The sequence below is a fragment of the Stigmatopora argus genome, chromosome 7 (genome assembly GCF_051989625.1).
Source record: "Stigmatopora argus isolate UIUO_Sarg chromosome 7, RoL_Sarg_1.0, whole genome shotgun sequence".
Taxonomy (NCBI): Eukaryota; Metazoa; Chordata; class Actinopteri; order Syngnathiformes; family Syngnathidae; genus Stigmatopora; species Stigmatopora argus.
The window spans coordinates 18121851-18135552 of NC_135393.1; the positions used below are offsets into that span (position 1 = coordinate 18121851).

The window sequence follows — 13702 nt, forward strand, 5'->3', positions numbered from 1 at the left end:
TTGTACTAAACTATATCTAGTTGCAAACAAACTTTTATTTGCCCATAAAACTAAGTAATTCATGAGAAAATAGTAACAATGATCTGTATTTAAAAAAAAATACTATAATAGTTATACTACAAATAATGTAGTCCTATAAGTTTTAAAAAAGTACCCAGATGAGGACAGTAGGCTAAATAAAATAAATGTATATAATATTAATTGACAGAGAACAGACATCAAATCTGAACACAATGTCCGCCCCGAACGTCAATAATCGTCCAATCCTTCTGAACTGGAACGATCCCAGTGCCGCTTTATGGCGCGAATCAACCTGCCCAGTAAGCCCCTCCCCTCGCCTGGTTTTATCACATCGTCATATTTCCCAATTAGCGGGAAAGGCGACGTGTCTTTGTCACCTACAGGCGGCCAAGAGGGTTAATTTGAGTTTTTCCCTCTAATTGCCACGGTAACGAGCCTCCCGCGCCCGGGCGGGGGAGGCGGGGGAGGGAGGGGGGAGGCGGGGTGCCAGGCCGAGGCGGGGAAGCGAGGAGAGACGGACGGACGGAGGGAGGGAGGGAGGGAGAAGGCCGAGGTGTGAAAGAACGCGCTGGGACGAGGGGGAGGCCCGCGGCGACCGGTCTTGTCACGAGGGGGGCGGTTACAACCTGAGCTGTGAAAAGACAAAAAAAAACTCAGAGACAGGATAATTACTGGATGTCTTACTCCAAGATTTATACTCACCCCACCTGGTTACTTGCTCATTTCCAGTAACCGTCTGCAACAGCTCAAATTAAAATAAGGCCATCTTGACCGCTGGATTGAAATTTTCAGCGCCATCGACCATGAGCGAAGATGGTTTGTCATTCATGGACGTCCAATTCGTCTGATCCGGGAGGGTTGGCAGCAATTGAGGAACATTCGTTCGTTGACCCCAGTCCTCCCAGTTCGAATGGATTGGACGTCTGCAAGTGACAAATTCATCTGAGTTAAAGGTAGGAAGCATGAAAGGAGCTTGAATTGTCCCTACCAAGATGGCCGCCCTCAATCGTTTCATCGTTCTTTATTCTCGGAATTCTGACTTTAAAGTCTAAATTCTGGAATCTGAATTCTGAGAATAGAGTGAAGTCACTTGAAAATCAGAATTGGGAGAATAAAGTCAGCTTTTAAAGATTTATTCTGGTTTTAATGTGATTTAAAAGTTAGCATTAAAGGTTAGCATTAAAAGTTAGCATTAAAAGTTAGCATTAAAAGTTAGCATTAAAAGTTAGCATTAAAAGTTAGCATTAAAATTTAGCATTAAAATTTAGCATTAAAAGTTAGCATTACAATTTAGCATTCAAAGTTAGCATTAAAAGTTAGCATTAAAAGTTAGCATTAAAAGTTGGCATTAAAAGTTAGGATTAAAAGTTAGCATTAAAGTTTAGCATTAAAAGTTAGCATGAAAAGTTAGTATGAAAAGATAGCATGAAAAGATAGCAGGAAAAGTTAGCATGAAAAGTTAGCATGAAAAGTTAGCATGAAAAGTTAGCATGAAAAGTTAGCATGAAAAGTTAGCATGAAAAGTTAGCATGAAAAGTTAGCATGAAAAGTTAGCATGAAAAGTTAGCATTAAAAGTTAGCATTAAAAGTTAGCATTAAAAATTAGCAATAAAAGTTAGCATCAAAAGGTTGCATTAAAAGTTAGCATTAAAAGTTAGCATTAGAAATTAGCATTAAAAGTTAGAATTAAAAGTTTGCAGTAAAAGTTAGCATAAAAATTTTGCATTAAAAGTTTGCATTAAAAGTTAGCATTAAAAGTTTGCATTAAAAGTTAGCATTAAAAGTTAACGACAATCAAAATCACATTGTAAAAATTAAATAACGTTCATTTTTCAAGTTCACAAACATTGTAAATGAAAAATTGTTTAAAAAAATTACATTATTTGAAAGAATAATGATAGCAACTACATATTTCACTTCAAATTTTAACTAACTAAAATGAAAGGGAAAAATGATTCCACTAAGAATGCATGTTTTTTTCGCATTTATCTCAAAGTGAAACTAAATTTTATGGCAAATTGTGAGCCCTTGCTTTTGATTGGTCCTTTTTTCCTGGTTCCAGTCTTAGCGAAGACAACCAAAGTCGCAGTCAGTCTTGCACAACACACTTCCTCTCTCCCTCCTGTGTGACAGAGGCAGGTGGCCAACTTCCTGCCCTTTGACCTTCAACCACTTCTCTGTCAAACACACACATACACACACACACATGCACACACACACAGGGATACACACCGACAGACAGACACACAGAGGAGGAGCCTAGGTTGCCCCGGGTGAACTGGGCCAGAGGTCTGGAGAAAGGCCGGCAGCAGGGAAGTGACACCAGGACAACGCTTCATATAAATATCAATATAAATCACCATATTTTTTCAACAATTGCCATTTTCTCCAACTCAAATCATTTCAATTTCCAGACTGCTTATCCACACAAAGGCCGCGGGTCAATTCTCATCACATTTTTCCTTTTTTTTTTTTATACACTGCAAAATGCTGAAAAAGAACCATTGTCATCTGGCATTTTATAGGTGGCACGGTGGTAAAGTGGTTGGCGTATCTGCCTCGCAGGTCTGAGATCAGGGTTCAACCCCCCAGATGAGTTTTGACCTTATTGCATGTTCTTGTGACAAAAAAATGTGCATGCTAAGCTAATTGGACAACCAAAATAGTTATATGATTAGTTTCATTCAAAATATAATTATTATGAATAGCATAAAGCTTTGTGTCTCCTTATATTAAGCCCCTAGCCCCTCCCCCCTCTCAGCCGGCCCTCCATTGGGCGCGCCTTCAGGTGGTGACCTTATCCGGCAGAGGTCAAAGCCAGGTCAGGGATCTGTCGCTAGGCGACGGACCGATAAGCGGCCAGGCGGGCTCGTGGCGGTAATCTGGTGGGTTTTTTTCGGGGAAAAACACGAGGGGCAATTGAAATATTCAGCGCGGGCACGTTGAGTTTCTGCCAGCGCCGCTTGGCAGAGGCCTTTGTTTGACACCCGTGCCAACTGTCACGCAGTAACATGAACCCCTCCGGCGCCTTTGCGTGGTTGCTTGTTGTCGGGTCGCCGCGGGGCGAATCCTCCATACTTTGAGGAAGAAGAAAAAAAATTGGAACTCGTTGGCTACCATTGACAGCAATAGACGTCCAATCCATTTTGAATGGGAGCGGCGAAGGAACATTCACTGTCAATAGCATTAAATGTTAGCATGGCATTAAGTCAATAGCATTAAATGTTAGCATAGCATTAAGTCAATAGCATTAAATGTTAGCATAGCATTAGGAAAATAGCATTAAATGTTAGCATAGTATTAATTCAATAGTATTAAATGTTAGCATAGCATTAAGTCAATAGCATTAAATGTTAGTATAACATTAAGTCAATAGCATTAAATGTTGGCCTAGCATTAAGTCAATAACATGAAATGTTAGCAAAGTATTAAGTCAATAGCATTAAATGTTAGCATAGCATTAAGTCAATAGCATTAAATGTTAGCATAGCATTAAGTCAATAGCATTAAATGTTAGCATAGCATTAAGTCAATAGCATTAAATGTTAGCATAGCATTAAGTCAATAGAATTCAATGTTAGCCTAGCATTAAGGCAATAGCATTAAATGTTGGCCTAGCATTAAGTCAATAGCATTAAATGTTAGCATAGCATTAAGTCATTAGCATTAAATGTTAAAAGCTAAATGCTAAAAGGGATTGACCTTGTCGCACCGTCAATGGCAGTGATTGTTAAAATGGATTGGACGTCTATCGTCGTCAATGGCAACCAACATTTTCATTTTTAAAATAAATTGAGGTGACGTCTGATTGGAACGAACCTCTAACTGGATTTTTCTAGCTTTCTTTAAGAGCAAAATCATCAATGACGTCATCATAAATTCCAATAAGAATGAAATTTTACAACCCTACTTTAGACCGGATGTAGTACCACTTTACTGACGCTAGGGGGAATCACTAATTTGACGTGAAAATGAAGGATAATAATCTAGCTAAGTGGAAGTTAAATTTAAAAAAAAGATTTTTAGGGGTTAGAGGGCTCTCATGCACCCCCAAATAGAGAACGCCCTGGCTAGTCGCCCGCATTGCCCATAGCAAAAACCGGCCCTGCTATTGGCTTCCAACTTTTCAATTGAGAACAAAGACGGTTTGACGAGAGATCGGAAGAAGAAGGAGGAGAGGAGGAGGGAGGGATGGAGGGAGGGAGGGGATTGGCCAGAGACTCTCTCAGGGAAGAAAAAAAAAGAGAAAAAGAGAGCGAGAGTTGTTGCATCTTCACACAAACATGGTCTGTTCTACCACTCTGCCATTCCGCCACCTGGACCGCCGTCCTATGTGGGAGCGACAGCAAACACGACCATTTTGCGTTTCACGCCGCGCTCCAAGACGATTCTGGCACGGCATCTGTGCGCCGTACCGCGGCTGCTGCCTCGGTTTTTTCATTTTTTATTTTTTTTACTGGTACATTCTGTTAGCGTCGACCTGCTCTGTTACCGGACGCCGGCCTTCCGGGGACAACCAGATGAAGAGGCTTTTTTTAATATAAGGTTTTGGATTGGAGTTGAAAAATCGAATGGCATACCTGTCAACCTCTGCCGATAACTGCCCTTATAAATGATTATGATTCCCCTTACAAACCCCCAAAAAACCTTACAAACACCGTACGACTCGTACGGTGTTTGTAAGGTTTTTGCTAACAGTTTCTGGTTGCTCCATTCAAAACAGTTAGCTTTTAGCAATACTCTGCTTCATCTATCTATTTTTTTAGAGATGAAACTTTTAAAAGAATAAAAACTACGATAAAATTAAAGTATACACTAAAAAAAACAATAAGAAGATTGTCAATGTGTTTTCTTAGAATGAGTGTAAACAAAATGCTAATAGTTTCTGTGTGCTCCATTCAAAAGAGTTAGCTTTTAGCTATACTCAGCTTCATATATCGCTAATGACAACGAATGAGTGAAGGTTGCGGTCATTTATTAATCAAATCAATCCAATAGGAGAAGAGCGTCCCAACTGCGAAATACCGGGGTCGCTTTGCTTCAGCTGGGACTGGCGTACGATGCCGAATCGCTTAAAAAATGGCACAGGGGAACCCAACTCAATGTTTTTTGGACACACTGTCCCAAAACCCAGATCTATATTTACGTGTACTTCACGGAGAGGGCTTCTGCCGGACTGGCGCGCGGTGAAAAAGAGCCGCTACGTTGTCTGGACGGCGGCCAGCTGACATTCCGCAGAGACAAATTGAGAGAGAGCGCCACTCAGGGAGATTTATCGGCCCGTTGGCTCGCCTCAGGAATTCTCTTGTAACATGGCGCGGTGTCCAAAAGGGACGAGGGAATTAGTGTAAAACATTGCCGCCGCTCCTGGTCCGCCATTTTAAGATCTTCTATTACTTTCATAGATTCTTTCGGGGCTATGAATATTCACGAGGTAACGACGTCAGGGAAGATTGCCGCAAGGTTTTAAGACGCCGGTGGCACGTCCGGCCCGCCAAAGTCAATCGTGCGTGTCGACTTTGTGTTTTAAGATGACGTTTGAATGAAGAGTTTTATTGTGTCATTTCCCCTTTTTAAGAAAAAAAAATAGGATATTTATTTATTTTCAGTTTTTTTGGGAAGAAAACCTGCAAGGATCTAAAAAAAATAACTTATTTTAATTTTAAATAAAAAACATATTCTTAATAAATAGACTTTTAATATACTAAAAATCGGATATTTATTTTTATTTTCAGTTATTTTTTCGGGAAGAAAACCTTCAAGGATGTAAAAAACATGACCGGGGGGTGCTGGAGCCTATCCCAGCTGATTTATGGCCAATGCCGCAGACTTAATGAATCTAAAAAAACGAGAAAAAAAACACGCTTTTTCTCCACTTTTCAATTAAGATTTTTTTTAAATTTAAGTACGTTTTTTTGTGAAACTGATGTCGTTTTACCCATTTCGGCTGTAATTTGGGTCGTCTCGGTCAGTGGTAGCTATATAATGCTATATAAGCTATATATATTTAAGTGTGCGCTATGAGAGTAAATATGTACTGCGTTGCATTTTTTTTAATCGCTTAATGAGGGGAATTGCAATCATTAATAAGGGGAACAATTGGCCGAGGTTGCCAGATATGCAAATGAGTCACACACTTGTAAGTTAATACATTGATACCACAACGCAGTAGCGGTCCGTGCATTTTCTAGCGACGCCTTCAGCGAATCAATCCAACTCTCAAAAACTATTTTATGTCTATAAAACCTCTACTGCAGCTACAACTGCGACACATAAAAAAAATCATCAATAATAACCACATACAATTGAAATATTATTTAGGAATGTAGCCATATTTTACTCACCAAAAATCATTTTTAACTGTGCACAATATCCATCCTCCTTTCTTTCTTCCTTCTTTTCTATCGCCATCGAAGCTAATGCTAATGTCGAGCCTGTCCTGTCGTATTTCTGGCATACGTTTTTATTCGATTTAGTGCTGAAAATGTTCGTTCCCGGTTGTGACAGATTTGCTTGCTTTGGAGTTGTCCGACCTTTCTTAATGATGTCCAGCTTTTTTTTCTTGAAAAGTCTGTCTTGAAAATGGCTTTAAATCAACACAACAATATATTTGCTTGTGCAGCTCGCTCCAGATACACTTTGGTAGCTCTGGCTAATCACTAGCCAATCATAGTTGGTGAAAGCGATGACGTATCCCTACGCCTGCGAGAAGGCATGGTGGTGTTGCCAACTCGAAATCTGATTTGTTAAAGCTTATCGACGCTTGTTTAATGCAGCAGAGCCTGCAGAACTGATTGTGAAGGCCCTGAGGCAGATTTCTGACCCTGGCAACAAATAATGGCTGAAATGTGATTGGTTAAATGCTTCAATATGAAAACACACATCTGGAAGCAGTTCAACCAGGGGGGAAATCAATGAAAGGAAGCTAACAGACCATTTGGAATTATTTCATAAGTATTGATGGACAAAATATAATATATGATTCAGATATTTTCTTAGGCCAGCAGAGAAGGCCTTGAAGGCCCTGACGGACCGCCACTGCCACAACGTCTCTAAACCGTTGTCCTCACTTCTGGACAAAGGCGTCGTCTTCGTCCCGCGCGGCCCGTTAATGACTTGTATTAGCATCCATTTTGAGAAATAACGTTAGCATCCTCGTCATCTGTCAGCGTCTAGAGGTTATCTGCCAACGTGATGAACAGAGAGATGGGCCATGAAACACAAGGTGGGACAGTATGGCGATACGTTATAGTACGCAGGCGCGTCTCATCAGGGAAGGAGAGGACGAGTGGCTTTGTTCCAAATGTCAACATGCATATTTATGGGCTCGGCGGAGTGGCTTCTTGTATAAGCACCGTTCGCCATCTATCAAGGGGGGAAGCGCCGACGCGTCACTCTGACAACTTGGTGGCAGACTGACAAAGTGGGAAAACGGTTGGGGTGCTGGAGAGTGGTTTTTTTTTAGTGGCATTTCATTGTGGTACAGTTGAAATTACGGGGGAGGATGAGAGCCACCCAAGGAAAGATAGAAAAAAAACGGGGATGGGTGAAGTTGTTAGGATAGAAATTGCATTTTATGAAAATGAAGTTACGTGTTGTGATACTTGTAGTATTAAGGCACATGTGTCAAAGTGGCGGCCCGGGGGCCAAATGTGGCCCGGGAAAGTAAATAATGAGTGCCGACTTTCTGTTTTAGGATCAAATTAAAATGAGGGGTAAAGAAGTATATTAAATTTCCTGATTTTCCCCTTTTAAATCAATAATTGTCATTTTTTAATCCATTTTTTTCTGTTTTTAGTTGAAAAATAATTTTGTAAAATCTAAAAATATATTAAAAAAGCGAAAATAAACATTGTTTTAGATCTATAAAAAACGGAACATTCAATGTCCAAAAAGTGATCTTATACTGTCCAAAAGGTCCAAAGAGTGATATTATACTGTCCAAAATGTCCAAAAAATGATCCTATACTGTCCAAAATGTCCAAAAAGTGATCTTATACTGTCCAAAATGTCCAAAAAGTGATCCTGTACTGTCCAAAATGTCCAAAAAGTGATCTTATACTGTCCAAAATGTCCAAAAAGTGATCCCATACTGTCAAAAATGTCCAAAAAGTGATCTTATACTGTCCAAAATGTCCCAAGAGTGATCCCATACTGTACAAAATGTCCAAAAAGTGATCCAAAATGCCCAAATAAGTTGACCCAAAATGAACTCATTACCTACCATTGACAATATCGCCTGTCCAATTAATTTAAACTGGGAGGACTGACTTTGTAGGATGTCACACATGACTTTTTAGTTGAAAGATTTCCCAGAAGCGGCAGCACACTTTCCATTACATTTCAAAACATCCCCCGAGCCTTTTCACTCTCCTCTCCATATCAAGCTCGACCTCCGAAGAAAAGCCGCCCTCGGAGGGGTCGCGGCGGTCCGGCCCGCCGCCTCGTCTCGCGCCGTCGCCGACCGCCACCTGCGGCCCGGTTATTGCTTTAGGATACGCGGCGCCGCGCCCCCCCGTCTCTTTACGGGCTTCCCCATTTCCCAGCTACAATGGCGTCGACAATGGAGGTAATCTTTCAATTTCACCGCGGGGTGACGAGGGCTCGCCGATGATGCGGGGATTTGTCCGCCGACGGATGGCGTGACGCTTTCTGTCCAATAAGTCTTATCCCAGTTGGCCAGCGATACTACACTTTTTTTTAATCGTTACAAAGCCTGTACAATCACGCTTTATTGCTCCGATAGATTGAACTTCGGTCAAAATGGCTGCCATCTTTGAGGTATTTTTTAGAAGGATCCGTAGTTCATTTATTGATAATCCCTAACCCTAACGTGGGTGGGAGGAAACCGGAGTAACCAGAAAAAACCCACGTAAACTCCATACAGGAAGGTTCGAAGATGGGATCGAACCCTCGATCTTGGCACTGTGAGGCCGATGCCCTAACCCACATGTGTCAAAGTGGCAGCCCGGGGGCCAAATCTGGCCCGCCGCATCATTTTGTGTGGCCCGGGTAAATAAATCATGAGTACTGACTTTCTGTTTTAGGATCAAATTAAAATGAAGAGTATAGATGTATATTAGATTTCCTGATTTTCCCCCTTTTAAATCAATAATTGTCATTTTTTAATCAATTTTTTCTGTGTTTTTAGTTCAAAAATCATTTTGTAAAATGTAAAAATATATATAAAAAAAGCTAAAATAAACATTGTTTTAGATCTAAAAAAATTACGGAATATTCAGGGCTTTTAATCCAGTTCTTTTAATCAATTTATTAAAAAAAATCTAAATATTATATCTAAAATGGTCCGGCCCACGTGAAATCAAGTTGACGTTAACACGGCCCGCGAACCAACCAGTCTGACACCCTTGGCGTAGAGCCACGTATGGCTCGCGAGCCATCGGTTCCCAACCCTGCGCTAACCACTCAGGATAATTTTTCCTCTCATTTAAAAAATGCCGAAGAAACTTCCAATATACATTCATGTCTGTCCTCTCGCCCCCGGGTGTTTATCAGCAAAAGATTGCGTTTGACCCGATTTGAACGGAACGGCAGCTAGCAAATTAACCTCTAGCCTCGACGGCGCTAGCGGTGCCCCGCTAACAAGCAACCTGTCTGCATATTAGCTCTCTCGCCGTTGTAACGGCGACTCCCGGGCCCGTCTCGCTGTATCTTTTCACCCTTTTTCCATCCCGTGACATCGTTTTTCATGTAGCGCCCAAGCTGCGCGCCATTTGGGTCACACGCCCCGGCCGACCGCGCCGTTATCAGATGTGACACCTTCTCTTAACCTTCGCCCGACGCTGACAGTAGAAAAAAAATGCAGACTTAAAACTTCAAGGTGCTCTGAGGAGACATTTTGCGCCATTTTTTATCATTTATAACGGTCGCTAGGCAGACTAATAGCTGACAAATGTTTATTTTATTGTTTTTTTTCTTCGTTTTGATGGTGTTTGACTCTTTCCCCGAGGGAGAAATGAGTTTTTCAGGATGGAAATTATTGCTATTTTTAAAAAAATATAAACATTAATGATATGTAGTTTCATAAATTTGTGATTACTCACATTCAACAACAATGGAAAGGAAAAAATAAATAGATATATTTGAACTGACACTTTTTTTACTAAACCTTTATGCGCCTGTACTAAATACATTAGAGATATTTAAATATATTTAAAATATATTTTTAAATGAAAAAAATGGGTCAAAAGCAAATAAACTTTTTGTTGTCATCTTGTGACTGTCAGTTGATTGTTGTACATTTTTAACTTCTATGATTTTGAATAAAAAAGTGTATTAGCTAGCTAGTTAGGTACACAATTAGGCCAAGTTTGTGTACAAAGTATGTTATTAGAATGAATAAATGTGACATATTTAAGGTTTACAGTGTATAATATTCATTTATTTAACATATTTGTCTATTATACAGTCATTTTATGGTTTCAATTATTAAACATATACACCATGAATAATACTTTAACTCAACGGTAAGCAATAATTTGCGTTTTTTAGGTGTGGGAATAGTAATGGACATTGATAATCTGAAAAAAAAAACCGACTATTTTATCATGTCTTTGCAATTCGTGTATTATTGCCGGGTCGCCATTTTGGCCATGTTTTGCTGCCGTACAATACTCGCATCTGATTGGTCAAAAATACTGACGTCACTTCCTCTCTTCACTATTACGCATTGTCTGGACAACGTTTAAAAGGTACTTCGATGCTTCTTTGTAATATTTACATCATATTACGACTACAATATTTCATGCTTTACAGTTTGCATGTGTATGCTTTACAAGGAAGCATTTGCCTAAATGAAATTCTCAAGTTTTCCGAAATTGTTATCTTATTTGATTAGCCGCTAGCTAGCAAGCCACGTTAAGAGCGTGGAATGAGCTGATTACCGATCAATTTTTACGTGTTATTTCATTACGTAAATGAATTCGACGTTGAATAAACACTCAATAAGTTATGAAGCTAACGCGTATAGCTGGCTGGCGTCTAACGGGGTGTTTGGTTAGCTTTATTAGCTGCTATTCCGGATAACCGTGAGAATGAGCTCAAACGAAACGGTTGAATAATAACCGATAAATGACATTTAAGGGAGTTTCGAATAATGCAGTGTCACTTTAACATCAGCGACTACTTGTTGTTCTGTTATTTACAATTCAAGTAATCATTAACATTCCACGTAACTTTATTTGTTATACTTCCAAACAATAAACCTACGATAATTTACACAGTACATTTAAACGAGCTCAGTTATTAATACGAATACGCATCATTATTTAAGAAAACAATGCTGTAGTGTTTGTTTTCAATGTTTTAACTTTACTGTACATTATTTACAATTCAATTATTCATTAACATTCCACGTAACTTTATTTGTTATGCTTCCAGACAATACACCTACGATAATGTACACACATTAAATAGTTCATTTAAACAAGTTCGGTTATAAATATGAGTAAGCATCATTATTTAAGAAAAACTTGCTACAGCGTATGTTTTCAATGTTTAAACTTTACTGTACACGTTCTAAGCATTTTTTTACATGAGACAAATGAACCAAATGTATGGCAAAAAATACGTTCAACTTAAAAATAAATTAATTAATTTCGTTTCCATAGCTATTAGACTGGTCTTAAATTAATTCCTTAGAACTTAAGCCAAATATTCATAGTCCTCTATGAAAATAGACTCTGCTTATGCAAAATATCACATTTTCAAACACCTGCTCTTAATTTGGAAAGCAATTTCCAACATATGATTGAGGGGGGAAAAAAACCAAGAACTGAATTAAAAAAATGTTTCACCCTATTTTCTGCCTTTATAAATTTGCCCCCGAATTTTTTTTTTGATGAGATTAAATCAATTAAAAATGTTATTCTTCGTCCACAGGCACAATGAGTCTCCGAAAGCAGACCCCCAGTGACTTCCTGAAGCAAATCATCGGCAGACCGGTGGTGGTCAAGCTGAACTCCGGGGTCGATTACAGAGGTACCCGTTGAACTTTTTGATCCACCAGTGGACCAACCGGTAACCGTCTGCCTTTTTCAGGAGTTTTGGCTTGCCTGGACGGTTACATGAACATCGCCATCGAGCAGACTGAAGAGTACGTCAACGGACAGCTCAAAAACAAATACGGCGATGCCTTTCTACGCGGTAACAATGGTAAGACGTACCCTTATTATAAATATTCTTTTTACGTATATTATTTGAATTTGGGAAGAGAAAAACACAGACAAGCCCTAAAAAAACCTCAAATATTTGTTTCGTGTTTCCACAGTTCTTTATATCAGCACGCAGAAGAGGAAAGTCTAGCGCTGCTTTTTTTTTCTCCTTTGTCCAATTTTTTGTTTAGTTTATACTGTGGAGTAGTTTTGTGTTTGGAAATGGAGGATTAAGAATAAATCCTGGGTTTTGAGTTAAAGATGAAGTTGAAAATCTCATTGTTTTTTTTTTAAATAACAACTAATATTGCACTCATAATGGGACTAAAATGTAATGTTTATCTTCTCGGTTTCGGGGAAAACGACAAAATAACGTGCCAACGTGTACTTTAACATTTCAATATCGATACTAGGATACTTAAAAAAATAGTAAATACATTTTTTTGTCTGGCTTAGATGCACCTTCCCTCCTAACAATTAGTTTATCACGAGTCGACGTCCAATCCATTTAAGCTAAGCCATGTTAGCTATTAAAGCTAGCTATTAAATTAAATTGAGTTTGCGGTAATTTACTATTTAAATAAAAAAATAAAAAAAAACTTAAAAAACACTCAGCCAGGTGCCAAAATTGAGCCAAGAATTTGTAAAAAAAATAAATACATTTTTTAAAAATATATTTGGAAAATAAACGTTGAAATCAGTATTGGTAGCCCCAAAAAATTCAGTGTAACGCTAATAATAACCTCTGTTTTGAGTATCGGTTTAGGTTGTACTTGTAAAAAGTTTATTTTAGATGAAACTCCTTAATATGCCGTTGCCCCTGGCAACCTAATGAAACAATCCTTCAGTTTATCCCCGAAGTGAACAATAAAAACTTGCTCCTGTTTTAACCACCAGGCTTCAGAGGGGGGATTACAAGCTAATAATATTGTGCTAATTGCTCTCAATGGTAGACTCATTATGGGATGACCTTTTGTATTGGGTTGGGCAAGGAAATATGGATGGAACAGAGAAAAACTGGAGTGCGAGTAATCACGTGGACAGCTGGGAAATATGTTTTTAAGTCATTGGCTGCCATTGACTGTTATAGACGTCCAGTTTTGTTTTCTGGTACGTAGTGTTACTTTTAAAGACAGTTTTTGGTTCAAATTGATCCAATTTTTAACAAAAAATATACTCAGAAATCATTTTAAAAATTTTTTTTGGATCATATTGCCTATAAATTTTACTTTAGGGTAAAGTTAAACAAAAAACCTTTTCACAATTTTAGACAAACTCAAATTTTATACTACAGACTCCTTATTTTCTATCCCTGAATTCCAATTTGGTCCGTTTACATTTTTATTGCACCAAAATTTGAAACTGATATTCATTTGATTAAAACAATCAGAGTACATTTTGCTATAAATTTCACTATTTGAAGGTTAAAAAAATATTTTTCCCAGTTTTAGACCAAATTAAAATGTTATACCACAGATTCCCATCCCTGAATTTTAAATTGAAGCATT

The 13702-nt window shown here is 38.7% G+C and overlaps 1 protein-coding gene across 1 annotated transcript; it reads left to right on the top strand.

Moving 5' to 3' along the window:
• Positions 1-10623: 10623 nt before the first annotated feature.
• Positions 10624-12454, top strand: lsm6 (LSM6 homolog, U6 small nuclear RNA and mRNA degradation associated). Its single transcript, XM_077605338.1, has 4 exons — positions 10624-10733; positions 11923-12021; positions 12082-12195; positions 12311-12454. Exons 2-4 carry the CDS (start codon positions 11928-11930, stop codon positions 12343-12345), a joined length of 243 nt encoding a protein of 80 aa, XP_077461464.1. The 5' UTR covers positions 10624-10733; positions 11923-11927; the 3' UTR covers positions 12346-12454.
• Positions 12455-13702: the final 1248 nt, after the last annotated feature.

What these genes read in the sequence shown, in the direction of transcription:
- lsm6 (XM_077605338.1), top strand. Translation starts at nt 11,928, where the DNA reads ATGAGTCTCCGAAAGCAGACCCCCAGTGACTTCCTGAAGCAAATCATC. An exon ending in CTCCGGGGTCGATTACAGAG is followed by an intron (nt 12,022 to 12,081) that starts GTACCCGTTGAA and finishes TGCCTTTTTCAG; the next exon opens with GAGTTTTGGCTTGCCTGGAC. An exon ending in CTTTCTACGCGGTAACAATG is followed by an intron (nt 12,196 to 12,310) that starts GTAAGACGTACC and finishes GTGTTTCCACAG; the next exon opens with TTCTTTATATCAGCACGCAG.